The 19,053-nt window shown below is 40.4% G+C and overlaps 1 protein-coding gene across 1 annotated transcript in view; it reads left to right on the top strand.

The window, feature by feature from the left end:
• Window positions 1-617: 617 nt before the first annotated feature.
• The window catches only part of rnf217 (ring finger protein 217), a 32,787-nt gene continuing 14,351 nt past the window's right edge, over window positions 618-19,053 (top strand). Inside the window, exon 1 of the mRNA XM_088908024.1 lies at window positions 618-1,699. Coding sequence (XP_088764150.1) covers window positions 770-1,699 — 930 coding nt within the window. The 5' untranslated portion in view covers window positions 618-769. The remainder of the gene's footprint in view (window positions 1,700-19,053) is intronic.

Genomic DNA, 19,053 nt, shown 5'->3' with positions numbered 1-19,053 from the left:
AGTTTCCTCCACACTGTATAAAGGAACTCAGAGGGTGCACAGTGCTCACTGTGATCCTTTTTAATATACCTAATGTCTTGTCTGGATACTGGTGCCTAAAAAAACTAAGATTGACTAACTGAGCAGACAAAAACCCTGCACTTTCTCTGGGAACATGCCAAGTCCCTTGTTGCAACTAGGAGAGAAATCTGCAAGTGGTGATGTTTGAAATCATCCTGTACTTTTCAGGTCAGAGACTGGCAGCAATGCGGGAATAAGCACTTTTTTATATAAACGATTAACTATTTCTGGTATAGCACCAACAACAACAACGCCTCCACTAACAATACTTCAAAACTAAACAATCCCTGCTGTGTTGCGCACACAGTAGCCATGAACTGGTGTTTTTCCAAATGCGCTTATACTACAAATACAGAAGCAGCTGGGACAGACCTTTGCAAATGCGAAAGCAGTGTGTAAACTGAGCGTGGGATGGCAGTCTCCCAGGGAACTCCCGAGATTGCATAGCGTAAAAAAAACTATTGGGTTTAAAAAAGGGAAAGTGCACGAATTTCAAGGATGATCTGTGTTTGCACATGAAGCGAGGCCGTGACAGACTGTTATAAAACTAAGCGGACTAGCGTCTTTCAAAGGCACAGAATAAAGTCTGAAAAAGCTCCCGAGGGTTTATTTTCATTAAACAAGAGACCCGGAAGCAGAAGTTACAGTAGGGCTCTGTTTGATTGCATGCACATCACTGGAGTTAAAAAAAAGAAAAGCCTGAACACGAATGGGAAGTTATACCTCAGGAATGGAAGATGAACAAATCTCTGTAAACGTTGCCGACAAAGAAATGCGGGGTTTTCTCACGGGACTGGACCCGGACGCCCTTGGTGATTTATCAGAAGGAGTAACCGACGGAGTGGGAATCCGGGATACAGATTTCGCCAGCCGAGAGAGGAAAGTTATTAAAGCCAGCGATGTTTTGGGCTCGCGTAAGTGCAGGTCAGAAGTAGGGGGCAGTGAGGATAGCAGTGACCGGGACACCAACAGAAAGCCGAGCGCGGTGGACATCCTAAGGCGAAATTTGGGAATGCATGCACCCCTGGCTAACATCAACAACAATTCATCAGATGACCAGCGGGATCGTGTCGGATCAGTCGTCGGGGTCGTTTTGCAGCGGGGGACGGACAGCGGGGATCGAGGAAGGAGCCCCGGACGAGAAATTCAAGCCCGTCGCGTCGCCGGAGAGGAGCCGGGCAAAGCAGAAGACACGCCGGGGTTTGCGTCGCCCGACCCGGACGAGGTGGGGTTAGCCCGGTCCGAGGGCCACGGTCTGCAGGGGGGGCATGTTTACTGCACGGTGTACTGCGTGGAAAGCGGCGACTGCTGGGGACCCCCGGAGAGCCTGGGGGCGCGGCTCAGCCTAGGTGGGGGGCGGACGACCCCGCCGGTGGAGCCGGGCGTCCCCGCCCCGCCGGAGAGGGACCGGCCCCCGCAGATGGACCCGGAGCCGGACCCGCGTCGCTCCGCCGCGGAGCCCTTCACCGTGTCCGGCGTGATCGACTCCAGGACCTCGGCGGACCCGCACGCCGGGGACCGCGGGCTCTCCGTGGTCCTGACCTGCCGCATCTGTCTGGACGACAAGCACATCGAGCCGCTCTCCTGCTGCAGGCGGGCTGTGTGCGGGGACTGCCTGCAGCAATACCTCAGCTCCCAGGTAATCGGGCTGCTGCGGAGGCGACGAGGGGAGACGTGCGCTGGGGTCCACCGGCTGCCCCGTTCTCCTTTGCGGTATTTCAGCTTTGTGTTATCTGCCCCCAAAGCAGTGATTCATGACTGCATTCTGACTGCGAGCATGCAGCACGTGTTAAGTGTAGTTCAGATCGACGCCCTGGTGTTACGGTGAAAACAGGCGAGGGGACTTACAGTATCAAGATCTTTTCTCTCTCTCTCTCTTTCTACCGGATGAATGTTTCAATTAAATCAGAGAGACAAGCTGGGAAATCATTACTTTGTAAACACACTCGATATTTTGCTTGGTCTTTGGTTATCAGCTTGAAAAAAAAGGGCAGAAGTGATGCATCTATTTACTGTTTGTCAAACCCCATACAAATGCTCCAAAGATGAAGGTGTTTACTTGTGCAATAGACAATTTCTTGCGTGCTGCGTATAAGTCTGTTTTACTCTATTCACGGTGGCGAAAACCACACAATTTCGAACAATACAAATATCAGTAACAACGAATTGATTTAGATGTCTGGGCTTTAGAACAGACTTAAAATAGTTATTGTAAATGCTGCGTAACACCGCATGAATCTGGACTTTCCATCCTGTTCTCTTACAGGACATTACACAGGGAAATTATGAATGATGAAGTGATGAAGTATCGGAGTCAAATCTACTGCCTGTGGTTTGCTTTGTAAACTCCTACGTAGAGTATTTAAGGGTTTGTATTCAACAATAAATAAATCCATCGCAGCCCGTCGCTTAACGGTTAGAAAATGTTACACATTCTGAGATAGCTGGTATGACATAACAGAAAAAAATGAATCTTTAGAGAGAAAAGCACAGTTGGTTCCAATTAAGCTGTATCAAGCTTCGTTACCTATTAGAAAGAAATCGGATAATAATTTCTACATATAATAACTTTAAATGCTTGGTGCATATTCATAAGTTCATGCAGTATGAGAGACGTGGTGAAGAGGAGCTAACTTACTGTTTTCTCTTCTGTTACTGTTGAGAAAAAATACTGAAATTAAGTACTGAAGATTTAAATCTTGGATCTTCAGTTCAATAAAGCTTTATACAAATGGAATGATGGCAGCTGTGCAGCATCTTACAGATATTTATTAAACCTGAAAACACAGGCAAATGAGCTGGTAACAGGAGAATGAATGATCCAGTACAGTTATCTGTACTGTACTTCAAAACAGAGGTACAGAAAGTGCAATGTCTGTGAGAAGGAAGTTGAATAAAAGAAGGTTTTCCTGGTCAGGTTTAGTATCTAAACTTCTCTCTTTGTTGTGGGAAGTACTTAGTCAGAAGAGCAGGAGACGGTCTGGTGCAGGTTTGGGTTTTATTGAGCTCAACAAGTTCAGCGAAACACTCCGGCTCTGCCCCACTGAACAGTGTGACTGTTTCCCAGCTCTTATGTGCAATACACGGGCTCAGAAAGAAGTTTGTTTCACACTTTGAGTGGTTGTCCCGTTTCATTACCTGTTTGTGAGCGTCTCTAACCTTCCATATGTGCCAAGAGTTGGTTCCACACTTGGAGTGTCAGTCATGTGATTTCTTCTATTCTGACACCTTGTAGAAGGAAGTTAGAGTAGTTGCTGTTAAAGCAAGTCAGCATTATTTTGTCTTCACGTACCTTTTTGGAAAGGCTAAGTTAACAGATCCCAGCAATTACTCTAATACTTTCCACAGTGTGCTTAAGTTCAGTAGTAATATTGTAGTGCTGGAAATGTGCAATATATTATTTATCTATCCCACTTTTTTCTGTTAAGTTTTTTTTTGCTAGTTTCCACAATACCATATTTATGCACCTGTGACTTACTGTTGAGCTCCCTTATGGAAATAACATATATATATATAATAGAGGTAATTATTCATATGCATTACCTTATTTTATTGATGCAATTGAATGACTAAGCACTAGTTTGGAAATTAGTAACTTGTTGAGGGGGTGTTGTGGAAGAGAATGGGTATAGAGCCCACAGCTATATCACCCTGAAGCTGACAGCTGGCAGCCCACTGAAGCTCAGCAGGTGTGAGCCTGGTCAGTACCTGGATGGGAGACCTCCTTGGAAACACTAAGGTTGCTGCTGGAAGAGATGTTAGTGGGGCCAGTGGGGGCGCTCACCCTGTGGTCTGTGTGGGTCCTAATGCCCCAGGATAGTGACAGGGACACTAGACTGTAAAAATAGACGCCTTCCTTCAGATAAGACATAAAACTGAGGTCCTGAGTCTCTGTGGTCATTAAAAATCCCAGGGTGTTTCTCGGAAATAGTAGGGATGTTACCCTGAAGTCCTGGCCAAATTTCCCAATGGTCTGTACCAATCATGGCCTCCTAATAATCTCCGTGTCTGAACTGACTTTATTACCCCTTTATATCCCCACTGAGAGCTGGAGTGTGGGTAGAGTACTGGCGCATCATCCAGGTGGGGCTGCACACTGGTGGAGGGGAGTCCGAACTACCTGTAAATTGCGTTGAGTGGAGTCTCCAGAAAAGCACTATATAAGTGTGAGCAATTATTATCAAGACAATGGCTGACATTTTAGAGGTTTTTCTAATATCAAAATAGAACACCTCCCATAGTTATCTCAGTAGTCTAATAGAAACCCAAGAGAACATGTGAAAGTAGATGCCATGATAGGAAAAGTGAAAAAGATGTCTCAAACTGAGGTGCAGAAGAGAAAACAGTTTTACCGTGAAGTGAAGATATGTATACTCAAGTGAAATCTGTTCATGTTAAATAAAAAATATGTATGCAAAATTTACAATGCCAAACTGTTACACTGGAGATCTGTGTACCCCTGTGTATGACAGTCACTTAGCACATTAAGGTTGCAGCTGTAGTCCTTGTTGTTTGCTGTTTTGAACAATATCTGGAATATATATCTCACAGTCTACAGCAAACATGCAGGAAGTGTTTTACTAGACCTGGATCGATGGAAATATTACCTGTAAATTTCCACCCATTCACTATTGGAGAAGCTCCTCATACATGGATCTAGTTGAACTACTAGTAGAACAAACACTTCACAAAGTACTTAATGTGGGTAAGAAACACCCCTCTCCCAGCCTCCATTCCTCACATAGCTCTTCATCACCTCACTGGCCTCAGGACTGCTCCACCTGGTGTGCGTTGGGGGCTGGGGGGTTGGGGTCTTCTTGGGCTGGCTGATGTTCAGACAATTAGTTCAGTGTCTTCTCTCTCCCAGTACATCACTCAATGTTATGTGCTGGTCTCAGAGTTACGAAGATCTAGGTACAGAGTCACCGCAGGTGCTAAAGCACAGAATTTATGGTGTGCTGTACTGTGTAATTTGGGCTGTTGAGACTCTTTGGGTGTGTAAGATTTAGTTTGAGCTTTTAAAAAAGTGCTATCATTCCTCGTTCCTTTTCAGAAGGAAGGCTTGTTTGCAAGCCAGTAACTATCCAGCAGTATATCTTTACAGTATGTGCAGCTATGATGTTAGACAATGATGTTTTGCAATATGTAAATGCATTTATTTACTGTTCTGTTCAAGCCTTATTTTTATTTAGTGCTGTTCATTTACCTTCCATAGACAGACAGGTTTTCTTAATTTTTTCCTTTATTCTGCATTTACTGCTTTGAGTTCAGCTGCTTTATGTTAAAAAAGAAGGAGTCTGCCCTTTCATCACTATCAGAAAACCATCCGTGGCTCTGGTGTAATTCTATCTCATGCAAATTATAATCAAAGTTTCTGCCTTTGTGAAACTGTTCCGAATATTCAGTACAACTAGTAAGAGAAAATACACTGTCACTATTAAATATACAAATGTGTTTCACAAAAGTGAACTCTTAAAAGATTCTTAGAATGTGCATAAATGTTGTACAAAATAGTTGTATGTTTGTTTGTACTGTAGGTCTTATGTTATCTTATGCAAGCCTACTTGCTAAAGACATAATGCAACATAATTGATATAAAAACAGCCAAGTAGACCAACATTTTTAACACTCTAGCTGTACAGCTGATGTACAGAAGTGCAGAGGAAGTCTTTATTAAATTCTGTGGGTTGCCAGTTTTACTCAGTTATTTCAATTTAGCAAATTTAAATAGATTGTATATCTCTAAGGATAAGTAGGCCTACTGTAACTATCGAGACAGGATCTTATGCTAGATAATTTACAAATGTGGTGATCACAGTAGGCCTGAGAAACAACTGTCACTCAGATGGATTTAAGATTCTGTGTCCAGAAACTCACTTTCTCAAAGCGTTCAAGTTTGAAACATTTATCTTGAATGTTTATTTCATAGAATTATTGTGAGCTTTACCACAGCAGCCTCTAAATCTGCTTGTTAATCCCAATGCTAATTCATAAATTTACCTCTTTTAACTTTTACCTATTTAACCTTTCATATGTAAGCATTCTGTAGATGCCATGTCAGTCGTGTCGTGATATGTTTTGGGGTTATATCCCTGAAAGGAAAGGAAAACTTCAGAGGGTGTGAATTAGTATTACACGTCATTTCCTATTAGTCACCTTACTGAATTTATAAAAGCAGTTCTTACTGAACTGGGAAGTCAATCTATTAACAAACTATGCAAAAACAGAACTGAGAATAAACAGAACATACAACATCAATTAGACCTGAGAAGTGAACTGTAGTACCGCAGCTACCTATACTGTAGATGTTAGCAGTTAGTAAAGCACAATTAAGGTATATTCTTTATTCAGGGTTCCCCAGGAGGTGGGTAACGAATGTAGAAACAAGCAATTGCAAAGAAAAGGAAAATGGAGAAAACAAATAACTTCCTGAAAAATGCAGAATAACAATAAATCCATAACTTAATCAGTTTACTTGATTTTATACAAGTGAAAAATTCAAATACTGGATAATAAAAGCACAGGGGAAAAAGCATAACTTGAGAACTCAAAGACGCTTGATTCCTAGTCTCATAGAAAAGAGTAATCCACAGCCTAGGAGCATGGGAAGAGAGATTGCTACCTGTTGCCTCGATTAGACAGTTAAACGTAATTTTTGCTGTTGATGCAGGGAACCTAGTAACATGGCCTCAGTCTATTCACTGCTCAATAAATACAAAAAATATTGTAGGATCTGAAGTTTAACGACAGCAGCACAGTTTGTAAACAAAGAGGCAGCCGCTGTCCTATTGTGTTTGATTTTCCAGTACGTCTTGTCAGCGTTAAGGTGGAAATTCACACCATCCTTAGCAACACCAGAGGAGGCCAATGCAGTAACAGACCTGAACACGCTCACAGAGACAGATTGCCCTCTCTGTAGGAAATAAGTAGTAAACCATCTGAGGGCTGAACTAGAAATGCCAAATACACTGTCCAGCTGAGCAAGAAGAATACTGGGGTTCTCGGCATCAAAACCGGTCTAGTACAGAGACCATGATAAGATTAACAGCCTTTGACAAAGGCTGGTTTGGTGCTGTGTGGTAGTAGCACCCGGTTGAAGAGGATTCTTACCAGACTGCTGTACTCTGCTCAAATGTAGTTAACTGTTTTTGTAATAGTATTTAAAGACTTAAGGTCCCAACTACAACGTTTGCTTTGATCTTGTATTTGGAGCTTCAAGTGGTAGAAAAAGTGTACATTGCTAGGTATCATTTTTAACTTGACTGATCGTAGGTGGTTTTTGCAGCGTATATCAAAGACCAGAGATTCTGCATATGAAAGTAGAGTCTGTCTCCAAGACGTTTTGTACTGGGTATGTGCAGAGATTGTATAACAATGTGTTTTTTTAGCTCTTGTACTAGAGAGTGCCAGTCTTTGTATATTTTATTGCAAGGGGTCTCGAACGTAATTCCTGGAGGCCCTAGTGTCTTCTGGTTTTTAATCAACTTCTTTTTTGCAAAGTTGGTTTAATTAACTAACTGCATAATTATAATACTTCTAACAAGGCTCTGCGGTATGGTGTGTAACGGGTAACTGTATTTTTAATTCATTAAATGTTGTGCAATCGGTTGTAAAGGAGCATGAAAGAAAAAAAGGTGAGGTTGTCTCACTAAGAGGATAATGAGTTTCATGGTTTAATTGACTACTCTGGCTGGAATACAATCCAGAAGACTCTTGGCCAAGTTTGGTTTAAATTGACTTTGAGACTCCTGTTTTGTAGGCATGTTCAGCCAGTAGCTAAAGCTCACGTTAAGCCAGCAATTGACAGGTAACTGACGGTTCAATTAAAATACAATCAGAGGAACCTGGGCTCCTCAACACCAGAGCTGTTAAGAAATGTGTTGATAATGGATGTTGTCTGAGAAGCAGTTTGTCTTTTTTACACTACACTAGGGAGCATTTCCTTGTTTAAAGGGAAACTGCAGTACTAATTTCTCAAACCAGTTGTTAAATCTCAGTTAGAAAATCAATTAATTGACAGTATCTCACAATTTTACAAATTCGGAATTAAGCACCAAATCGTGAACTTTGTGAAAGTACTGTATCATTGACATGTTGAACCTTTGATCTTGTCACAGGCTGGAGCGAGAGTTTGCAAGAATTGCAATGTGACAAGCACGCCAGTGGCAAAATCATGTGATGGTTCTGCTTCCTTTCAGCAGGAACTAGGAAGCTTGTCGAGATCGATCAGATCAAAGATGGAGCAACATACTGGCAAGTCCTAGAGAAAAACCTGATTAAGTCCTAAAATTTGGTCAAAGTCAAAAGTCAAAGCTACACTGGAGTGACTTAAGATTAAGAAAGTGAATGTCTTCCAGTGACCCAGTCAAAGTCCTGATTTGAGTCCTCCTGAGCCTCTGTAGACAGACTTGAACACTTCTGCTCATCAATGATCCCAAAACAAAGTGAGAGAGCTTGAGCAGATCTGCTCAAGAAGAATGGGCAGAGATCATACCAAACCAGTGTGCAAAGCTGCTACAGACTTAGCCAGAAAGACCCATGCCTGCAATTACTGCTAAATGTGCTTCCATCAGATACAGAATCAAGGACTACATGCAGTGGACTGATAAAATGTAAAAACAGAGTGTGTCATTATTTTAAGATTTTAAAAAGCAAAATAGGTTTTGTGTTCCCTTATCATTTTCATTGGTCAACTCCTGTGATGGCCTGTGTCCTGTCTAGGGTGAACCCTGCCTTGCGCCCATTGCTTGCTGGAATGGGATCCGGTCCCCCCATGACAGTGAATTGTATAAAGCGGTTAGGAAATGGATAATTAGTGAATTGCAATGAATGATCTTTCTCACAAACCGGAGAGATTATGTGAAAAATGTACTGCAGGCTTGGAGATTTCAGATTCATGGTGTAGAATATTTTATAGTAGTTTGGAGTGAATGCCTGCTGTTGAAATTCATTGTCTCGAGATGGTGTGCATTTGCCTCTGTGCCTGATCCGAATCTGTCCTTTGAAAAAGACATCAGTGGAGGTACAGCTCTTCAGTTGATTGTTGTAATCATCAAGCATTGCTTTCCTGGGCTTGATAGAATTACTGCAGTGCTTTGTGATGTACAACTTCCACCATATGGACTTCAATCAGAATGCAGTTATTCAGAGAATATCTTATTGTACAGCAGTGTTTTCAACCTGTCCAATAAAGGCACATCCACTGTATAGTAAAGGACCTGTATTGTGGGAATCAGCCAGAATTGATGGTTTATGTAAATTCTCTTTTTATAGTATATATTTGTTTGTTAGTTTTAGATGTCAAGACAGTTACAGAAAGCACATTAATACATACTCACCTAAGTACGTTTGTCAGCGCATGATTAATTCCTGGCAGATACCGGGTGAGGATAAACAAGGAAAGCACCACATCAAAAACAAACACACGTTTACACAGATGTACAGTATCCTCATGCAGTGTTCTATCCTCCTGGTGAAATCCTGATCAGGAGTCTTGTGTTCTAAGTGTTGCTAGCAGACCTCCACAAGCATCGGGTTCAAATAGTAACATGCACATCTGTGATTGGTTGGACTTGAACAAGTGGGAGGGGCATGGTGTATAAATGACTGTCTGTATCTGTGAGTGTGCGTCTGTATCTGTGAGTGTGAGTCTGTATCTGTGAGTGTGAGTCTGTGTATGAGAGTCTGTGTGTTACAGTCTGTGCCTGTGTGTGTGAGTCTATATCTACAGTGCCTTGCGAAAGTATTCGGCCCCCTTGAACTTTTCAACCTTTTGCCACATTTCAGGCTTCAAACATAAAGATATACATTTTTTATTTTATGTGAAGAATCACCAACAAGTGGGACACAATTGTGAAGTGGAACGAAATCTATTGGATTTTTGAAACTTTTTTAACTAATAAAAAAATGAAAAGTGGGGCGTGCAAAATTATTCGGCCCCCTTGCGTTAATACTTTGTAGAGCCACCTTTTGCTGCGATTACAGCTGCAAGTCGCTTGGGGTATGTCTCTATCAGTTTTGCACATCGAGAGACTGAAATTCTTGCCCATTCTTCCTTGCAAAACAGCTCGAGCTCAGTGAGGTTGGATGGAGAGCGTTTGTGAACAGCAGTTTTCAGCTCTTTCCACAGATTCTCGATTGGATTCAGGTCTGGACTTTGACTTGGCCATTCAAACACCTGGATACGTTTATTTGTGAACCATTCCTTTGTAGATTTTGCTGTATGTTTGGGATCATTGTCTTGTTGGAAGATAAATCTCCGTCCCAGTCTCAGGTCTTTTGCAGACTCCAACAGGTTTTCATCCAGAATGGTCCTGTATTTGGCTGCATCCATCTTCCCCTCAATTGTAACCATCTTCCCTGTCCCTGCTGAAGAAAAGCAGGCCCAAACCATGATGCTGCCACCACCATGTTTGACAGTGGGGATGGTGTGTTGAGGGTGATGAGCTGTGTTGCTTTTACGCCAAACATATCGTTTTGCATTGTGGCCAAAAAGTTCGATTTTGGTTTCATCTGACCAGAGCACCTTCTTCCACATGTTTGGGGTGTCTCCCAGGTGGCTTGTGGCAAACTTTAGACGAGACTTTTTATGGATATCTTTGAGAAATGGCTTTCTTCTTGCCACTCTTCCATAAAGGCCAGATTTGTGCAGTGTAAGACTGATTGTTGTCCTATGGACAGACTCTCCCACCTCAGCTGTAGTTCTCTGCAGTTCATCCAGAGTGATCATGGGCCTCTTGGCTGCATCTCTGATCAGTCTTCTCCTTGTCTGAGCTGAAAGTTTAGAGGGACGGCCAGGTCTTGGTAGATTTGCAGTGGTCTGATACTCCTTCCATTTCAAGATGATCGCTTGCACAGTGCTCCTTGGGATGTTTGAAGCTTGGGAAATCTTTTTGTATCCAAATCCGGCTTTAAACTTCTCCACAACAGTATTACGGACCTGCCTGGTGTGTTCCTTGGTCTTCATGATGCTCTCTGCGCTTTCAACAGAACCTTGAGACTATCACAGAGCAGGTGCATTTATACAGAGACTTGATTACACACAGGTGGATTCTATTTATCACCATCAGTCATTTAGGACAACATTGGATCATTCAGAGATCCTCGCTGAACTTCTGGAGTGAGTTTGCTGCACTGAAAGTAAAGGGGCCGAATAATTTTGCACGCCCCACTTTTCATTTTTTTATTAGTTAAAAAAGTTTCAAAAATCCAATAGATTTCGTTCCACTTCACAATTGTGTCCCACTTGTTGGTGATTCTTCACATAAAATAAAAAAATTATATCTTTATGTTTGAAGCCTGAAATGTGGCAAAAGGTTGAAAAGTTCAAGGGGGCCGAATACTTTCGCAAGGCACTGTATGCATGAGTCTGAGTGAGGTGAGTCTGTGTGTATTGTTGGGAGTTGAAGTTGCTGGAGAAAGAGTCGTCAGTAGTCATGCTGTAGAGAGAGATGGAAATTGTGCTCTAACAGCTGGAGGAACAGGAACGCAAGGCAGAGAGGAATGGCTGTTTGGCATCGTCACACTTCTGCATCTTAAACCAGCACATACAGCAGGCCGTGTTCATCATGGTTTCAAAACTTGTGATGGTGGATTCGAATAAGCTACAATATCACAATGGAAGACTGTTACTCTGGAAGACTTGTCATAGAAAATGCTGTTGTCTTTCATGAATATTGACACTGTTCCTGAGAAGGTGGAGTCACGCAATGTCAGTCATCAGCATGTTTAGAAATGAAGGGGAAATAAGGATTTTTTGTTGAGTAAATACAAAGAATTCTTAAGCAGCTACAAAACACCCCACCTATTTTGGGGAAACAATGTGACAGCTTGAAAGTAAACCCAACGTTCTGTAGTCAGCTAGTAGTAAAAACTGAATGCCATCAGGTCCACCTGTACTGTTACAACTTGGACTTAAGAGAATAGAAAGTGGGAAACAATATTTCAAATAAATAGTAACCCCCAATTACTATTTATTTGAGTTCTTTATTCTCTGGCGCTGCTCAAAAGAGTAATAAATGAGAGGCAAAATAGGACAAAGATTAACAATAACCATAACACAAAACTATGCAACTCAGAAGTCTTCTAACTTCTAACATCAGTCCTCTAACTTCACCCAGTTCAGAGTTCTGTCCATGCAGATAGAATCCGAAGTCCAGAATTGTGCTCAGGACCCCAGGGTTGTGAGACAGCACTGTGCCACAATGCCACCCAACACAAACTGTTACACAACATACAATATTAAACATTAAAGCTGACACAGAGGCCTGCATTCTACAAACCCAGGAAACCCAGAATGCTGACAGTGTAACCTGAAACATTCAACAAAAGCCTAAACAGGCCCAAGAGACATACATCTAGTGAGCTAAATAAAAGAATACGACGCTCTCTTCCTATAACCTGGATGCCCAACGGTCAGTGGGAATCCATCTATCGATTCTGAAAATGCATCACCAAACAAGTAGACAACACTTACAGCCTGAGAAAGGAGAACAGACTTTCCTTCAAGAGTGGACAGCATGACAGCAGATTGGTTTGTCAATCTGTTACTCTCCCTTCCTTGTGCCCTTTCTCTTTTCTGTTCTTCCTACCTCTCCTGTGGTTTCTTATGCTGCTATTAGCACAGAAGACTGATGATTTACCAAAAAGTTAATTAACTAGAGTAAACCAGAAAATCCACCTTAACTTCTGTGTTTACCAGCCTGAAAGCTCAGCTGTAACTTTGTTAAAGACTTTGTTTTTAAATTGTATGACACATCCGTCAGGTGTATTTTTACTGCTGTCTGTGTACCAAGTATTAAGAGACTTTAGAAAGTGTTGTTTGTGTATGCGAAATGAAATTTATGAGCCAGTTGCAGAAATTACATTTCAGTTAATTTGTTTGAATAAAAAATATGAAAAATACAAAACAAAGCAGTTTCATTTTGACCAAAGCATCTGCCACAATAGTACATTAGTTTCCCCACAGTAGAGAATGGGACCCTTGATTTTATTTTCATCAGTAGCTGTTTGGCCTTTACCTACAGTAATGTTCCATCCAGAATTTTGAAGTGGCCCCCAGGATTTGCTTACATAAAGATAGTCAATGGAGCTGAGGTCACTATAAGGTAAAGCCCTTGTCGTTATCAGTTAAGCACATTATTAAAGGATTGTAAAATTGCACTCCTGAAATGCAGTGATGCAGAGAGGAGAGAGGATGTTGCTGTGTTTAGTAGATATAGAAAACCTGATTGTGCATTACAGATTTGTTAACAAAACTCTCAAAGTTGTTGGAAAATTCCAAATAAAACAGGCCGAAGTAACTTATCATGCCTGATAGCTTTGACTTACTGTAGCCGTTCAAATAAAAAAATAATAGTGGGACTAGAGATGACTCTGTGTATTGGTATTAGTGTGTTCTCTTGGCTTTCAAATCACAGCATTTGCCACTTCAAACTGTGGGGTTGGAGCTGTATTTCTGCAGTGGATGGATTCATATGGATGAATTGAAGAATCCTAGTTAGGTCAAACAGTGTTGGTACTAAATATTAATCCTCACCTCTTTATTTGCTTATAGGGGTTTCTGAAAACAATTAAAAATATGTAGAGAAGCAAACAGATATTTGTACTGTACTCAGTTCAGCAATTGTCTTATTTTCTTTTTTTTCCTTATTGTACTACTTTTATAGCAGCAATTAGTAAGTAAGTAATAAATAGTAATAAAAAGTGCACCCATCAGTTACATCAAAGGTTATCTGGAGAAACTGCCCAATATTGAGGTCTGTGTAGTAAATAAACCTTATAGCAGCTTATCATAATTCTGGAAGCTCTATTTTCAAGTGAAATAATATAGATTATTTTGCAAGGACTTCAGTAAATACTGTGCATGTTGTGACAATGAAAACATTTTCAAGCAGGGGCTGAATATGAGTTCTGCAGTATCTCATTACTATGTGTGACAAAGACAAAATCTGAAATATAAATATATATATTTATCCTACTCTGTTTAATAACAACTAGTGTAAGCACCATTTGGATTGATTTTGAAATAACTATGTGAGCAAACTCAGCCTTTGAAAATGTTATGAATATTCTACTGTAGTATATTAAACCCAATTCTGAATTAATCTGTGATGATTGTATTTCAAACAGATGAAAGCTGTGGAAATACAAGATGAAAGGTGTTTATTTTACATCATGTGGATCATCTGAAAGAAGGAGGCCACCTTTTAAAAGCTAATTGATAGCACTTTCTTTTCACTTCATGCAGATAGATGCTACCATGGCCATGCATTATTATTAAAGTGCAAATTTAATCTGGCAGTGAACGAGGTAACAGAGTTCAAGGTCTCAGTAGGCTTGTAACTCTCATAGGAATTAGACTGTGAGAGTTATGATTACAGAAGGTAAAACGTAAACTTCTTGGTATATGTAACAATCCTTCTTGGTATCTATGGTAGCCAGCAGCCATATCACTCTGCAGCTCACAGCTGGCAGCCCAATGAAGTTCAGCAGGTGTAAGCCTGGTCAGTACCTGGATGGGAGACCTCCTGGGAAAAACTAAGGCTGCTGCTGGAAGAGGTGTTAGTGGGGCCAGCAGGGGGCGCTCACCCTGCGGTCTGTGTGGGTCCTAATGCCCCAGTATAGTGATGGGGACACTATACTGTAAACAGGCGCCGTTCTTCGGATGAGATGCAAAACCGAGGTCCTGACTCTCTGTGGTCATTAAAATACCCATGACGTTTCTCGAAGAGTAGGGGCCCTTACCAATCATGGTCTCCTAATAATCCCCATCTATGAATTGGCTTCATTACTCTGCTCTGATAGCTGATGTGTGGTGAGAGTTATGAATCAGCATCCAGGTGGGGCTACACATTGCTGGTGGTGGAGGGGAGTCCCCATTACCTGTAATATAAGTGTAAGCAATTATTATTATTATTATTATTATTATCTGCTTGTGAAAGCAACTGGGCCTTGTAGGTATATTTTGTAATTAGACTAATCATGTCATCATGTAAATATAGATCTAATAATCCAGGAAGGATTGGAGAATCTTTAAATGTATTTCAGGAAATGCACACAGAAGACAGCTGCTTTGCTTATTATACTGTAGCTTTTGGCATAACAGATCTGTGTCTGCCTAAGAAAATTTGAAGATTTTAGGTCTGGTTGTTGGCCTTCTGCTGCTTGCTCTTTCAGTTCCTTGGAGAGTGCTTCTGAACGGAGACAGTGGGAGCTGTCAGTTGCTATCATTAAGTAAGAATAGCTTATCAATTTAGTTCCTCACTCTGTCAACATCCAGTTGTGTTCTTTCTCATTAGTGCAGAATATTCCCAGGCATGCAGTGTTAAAAGGCATGCTGATGCACAGAGTGTATTTTTGCAGTACTGTATGTCAAGAAAGCCCATGCATTGTTTATATGGCGAACTTCATTACACAGAGGAGTGGACTGATGGGGGCACGTCACCATTAATCTTGTTATGGTAAACTCAATGCCATCACTGCACAGCATTTACTTGAATTTACTTAGGCAGTTTCTTAGTTTCTTGCCTCCCCTCCAATTCAATACAGAAGTGAAACAGCCCGGTCTAGTAATCAACACTTCTTTAACTAGTACCAGGTATACAGCTCACAATCATCTCGATGGAGGATTATGTCTTGTTAAATTTTATTTTCATGGCTGGCATAGAACATCATTAACAGAGTTGGCATTTCAGTGTCCTGCAAACATTTGCACTTTCTTCACTCTTGTTAACAAACGTGTCCCCTGTCATCCACTCAGTGATGAGGCTGGAGTTTTCACTGTGGTGCCGCCTGAACACGATTGATGCAGGGAGCCTCTGGTGAAGCTGAATTATAGTCTTGTCCATCATCATACAGTAACTGAAGGTATTTACTATGGTTACTGACCATCTCCGTTTTGGCATGATAGAAGCTAATCTAAACTGGACTCATAAATAGGGCAAGAAAGAATATTCTACCTGCTGTGTTTTATACAGTGCCTTTTTTAATTCCTGGCATATTTATATAATGGTATTATTGCACAACTTCGGGGAAAGGCAAAGTACTTATTAAAAATGAAATATTGGCTGAGAACAGTTACTTCCCCATCAGCTCCATATATTAAAACAAATCTGCAGAGACTAAACTCAGGGCCAAAAAGAAGCTGGATTACAGTGCTTCCACAGCGTTGCTGAGTACTGTAATATATCAGAGAGATGTGTAGCTGAACACTGAACAGGTGTGCTGAAAATGAACTTCAAATCCAAAATATTCTGCCCTGCATTGTCTTATTTCTTCAAGACCTAGAATACTTACTTTAAAAATTAAATGATACCCTGTAACAATCAAATGTGATAACTGTTGTCCATATTTAACTTTCACAGGCTAAAATTATAGTTAAATAGTTAAAACAGTAACAAAAAGGACTGAAACCTTAAAGGCGACAAAATAAAGTCAAGAGCAATACACTGGTAAAAATCATCTCAAACAACAACCATATACTGTAGGAAAGATAATTGTCCATACTTATTTCCCCCTTAGCGAAATACTCTAATTTTTGTCCTGGTAATGAGCCTTGCAATTGTATTTTGTATAAATTGGAGTGATAATAGGGCTTGGCTTAAAGATGGCTCTAGTAGTTCAATCTAGAGAAAATAAAGGCATTTACTGTTTTCTTAGCATTGGATAAAGAGATGAAAGATCTGATTTTGGTAATATTTCTTGCAGTAAATGATAAAAACCTACTTTATAATATTCTAACATGCTTCAAAGATTAAAGTTATTTAATAATAGAACTCAGATTTTTCACAGCTTAATGGAAAGGGTTGCCCTTGAAGTGTAGTCAGGATGCTTAAGGCTTCCTGCAAATAAAACTCTAAAAGCTAAATGTAGCAGATTATCCTTTAGTCAGATTTGCCTGCCTACTATTTTAATCTCAGATTATGAATTTATTTCCCTGTGTATTAATTTGGTTTCTGGTTTCAGTCATCTATCTGTCTCTAATTCCAAACAAGGCACTGTTCCAATACAGCATGTGCACTCCATGAGTGCAATGAGGACAAAATATAACTTTTCTGCATTTTTTTTTGGTTTAATTTTTTTCCTTTCTCTCCAAGTTACACCTTTTCTTTTAAAAGTTTATCTAAGGTAATATTAAACGTTGTCCTTGTTTGTTGTCTGCCTGGGAGGTTATGGACAATTAACCAGTTAAAATTCAAACTAATTTGGCATCTGCCTGGAGAGCTTGTGCACTTCAGCAGCTGCCCACAATATATCTAAGCAGTGCTTATTTGATTAGAAAAGAAAAAACACTTTTTCCAATTACATTCTATAGCTTTCAGTCCTTCCTTGAGTTAGTCAGTTCATTTTGCAGTGTGATCTCTGGTTTCTACAAATGCAGGGCTCTGACACATTGGTGGAACTGTTTGCAAATAATGAGCTACCTATCAACAACACCTGCTTTTCATCTCTCGGAGTAGCGGAGTTAGTGAGCCAGACTTGGAAAAGCTGTTTTTTTCTTGCACAGTAGAAATCTATGCTACAAACAACAAATATTCTCAACAATGATTAATGATTTTCAGGAGAGTAAGTAAGCTGTATCACTGAAAAGTAAGTACATGAAAGTAATTTGAAAAGTTTATTACCAATTCTGAGGTTACTTAATAATGCATCAGCACAAAATTTGTCTGTCTTAAATCCAGCAGTACCAGTTATTTGTCATGTTTTCTGTTTTCTTTGACGCCAGGAATGCCTTGGTGCAGTGTGGAGAAAAGATGGATTATTGATGGAAATGCTGAGACTTAATTTTGAGGTTCAGGATGCTGGCTCTTAAATTGCAGGGTATTGGCATCAGCCCCCTGATCCACTCCATCCTTGTGCTGGAGTTAACTCCCAGCGCTCGGGCCTGGATCCTGTGTAGGTACTGAGTTTGCATTTACTGTACACACAAGCATGAATAATAGCTGTCACTGTGGAACCAGTTTGTCTATGACTAGGATGGGCTAGACAACAGAAACCTCTTTGCCTGTAAATCTCTTTCCGGTATTTAGAGCAAGCCTGCTTGATGCTTTGTGACAATTGAACTTTTGATTAATGTTCTGTAATTTCTATCTGGTGATAAAAAAACATGCAATTCCTCTATTTTCTTCCAACGTGATTTGAGATGGGCTTGCTGTCCGGTTCATCTAGAATTAATATCTTCTAGAAAATTGTTATCTGTTAATTGTTAATATCTTATGGAAAATGTTAATTAGTTACTGAACTGTTGTTTCTGCATCTATGTGTCACCTAAGAATGAACCTACAGTTAGTTTTGCTGTATACTGCCATGTTGTACTTTAAACTAGATGGACAGTTTGCTGGGGGTAAATAGGATCAGTAAGAGATGTTGGCAGTATAAATCACGAGTGTAGTTCTGTATGGAATTAATTGTTAGATTGTAGTTTAATCTTCTAAGAGTAGACGAGGGAAGGTTCATGTTCTAAGCATTCATTACGGAAATATCTGCCCCTTTTCCATACACAACATCATTGTTCTTCCAAAACTTCAGTTCTCAAACATTCAGTTGATGACAATAGGTTTCTTTTATTTCTTAGCTTGTGGAAAACTAATACTGTTCTGTAGTAGGATGTGCAACCTGTTAATTCAACAGGTTAAGCAGTTTCTAATTTCTCTGCCTGACCTGCTATCTACTGGGGCTGCTGGCATACAATGGCTCCAGCCTTTTACAATGCGTGTAAAGTGCTTAGGGATTCTTGAGGATGACAACACTTTATAAATTGAAATAATAGTAATAATAAAAAAACATTAGCAAAATATTATTTAGTAAATACTATTGGATTTCTATTATTACCCAGCTGACATATAGTAGACACGTATAGACACTGTACCAAATGGATCCATGCAAACAGTAATCATTTACTTGATGATATCCATATGAATAATTCTAATATAATATTAACAACAACAATTATATTCATTTGCCTTATTCACTACACCCAAGTGTGCTGAAAGC

Source organism: Atractosteus spatula, chromosome 2 (assembly GCF_055471065.1).
Source record: "Atractosteus spatula isolate fAtrSpa1 chromosome 2, fAtrSpa1.hap1, whole genome shotgun sequence".
Lineage (NCBI taxonomy): Eukaryota > Metazoa > Chordata > Actinopteri > Semionotiformes > Lepisosteidae > Atractosteus > Atractosteus spatula.
Note: the sequence above shows the minus strand (reverse complement) of the source record. Positions and strands in the feature narration are given on the sequence as shown.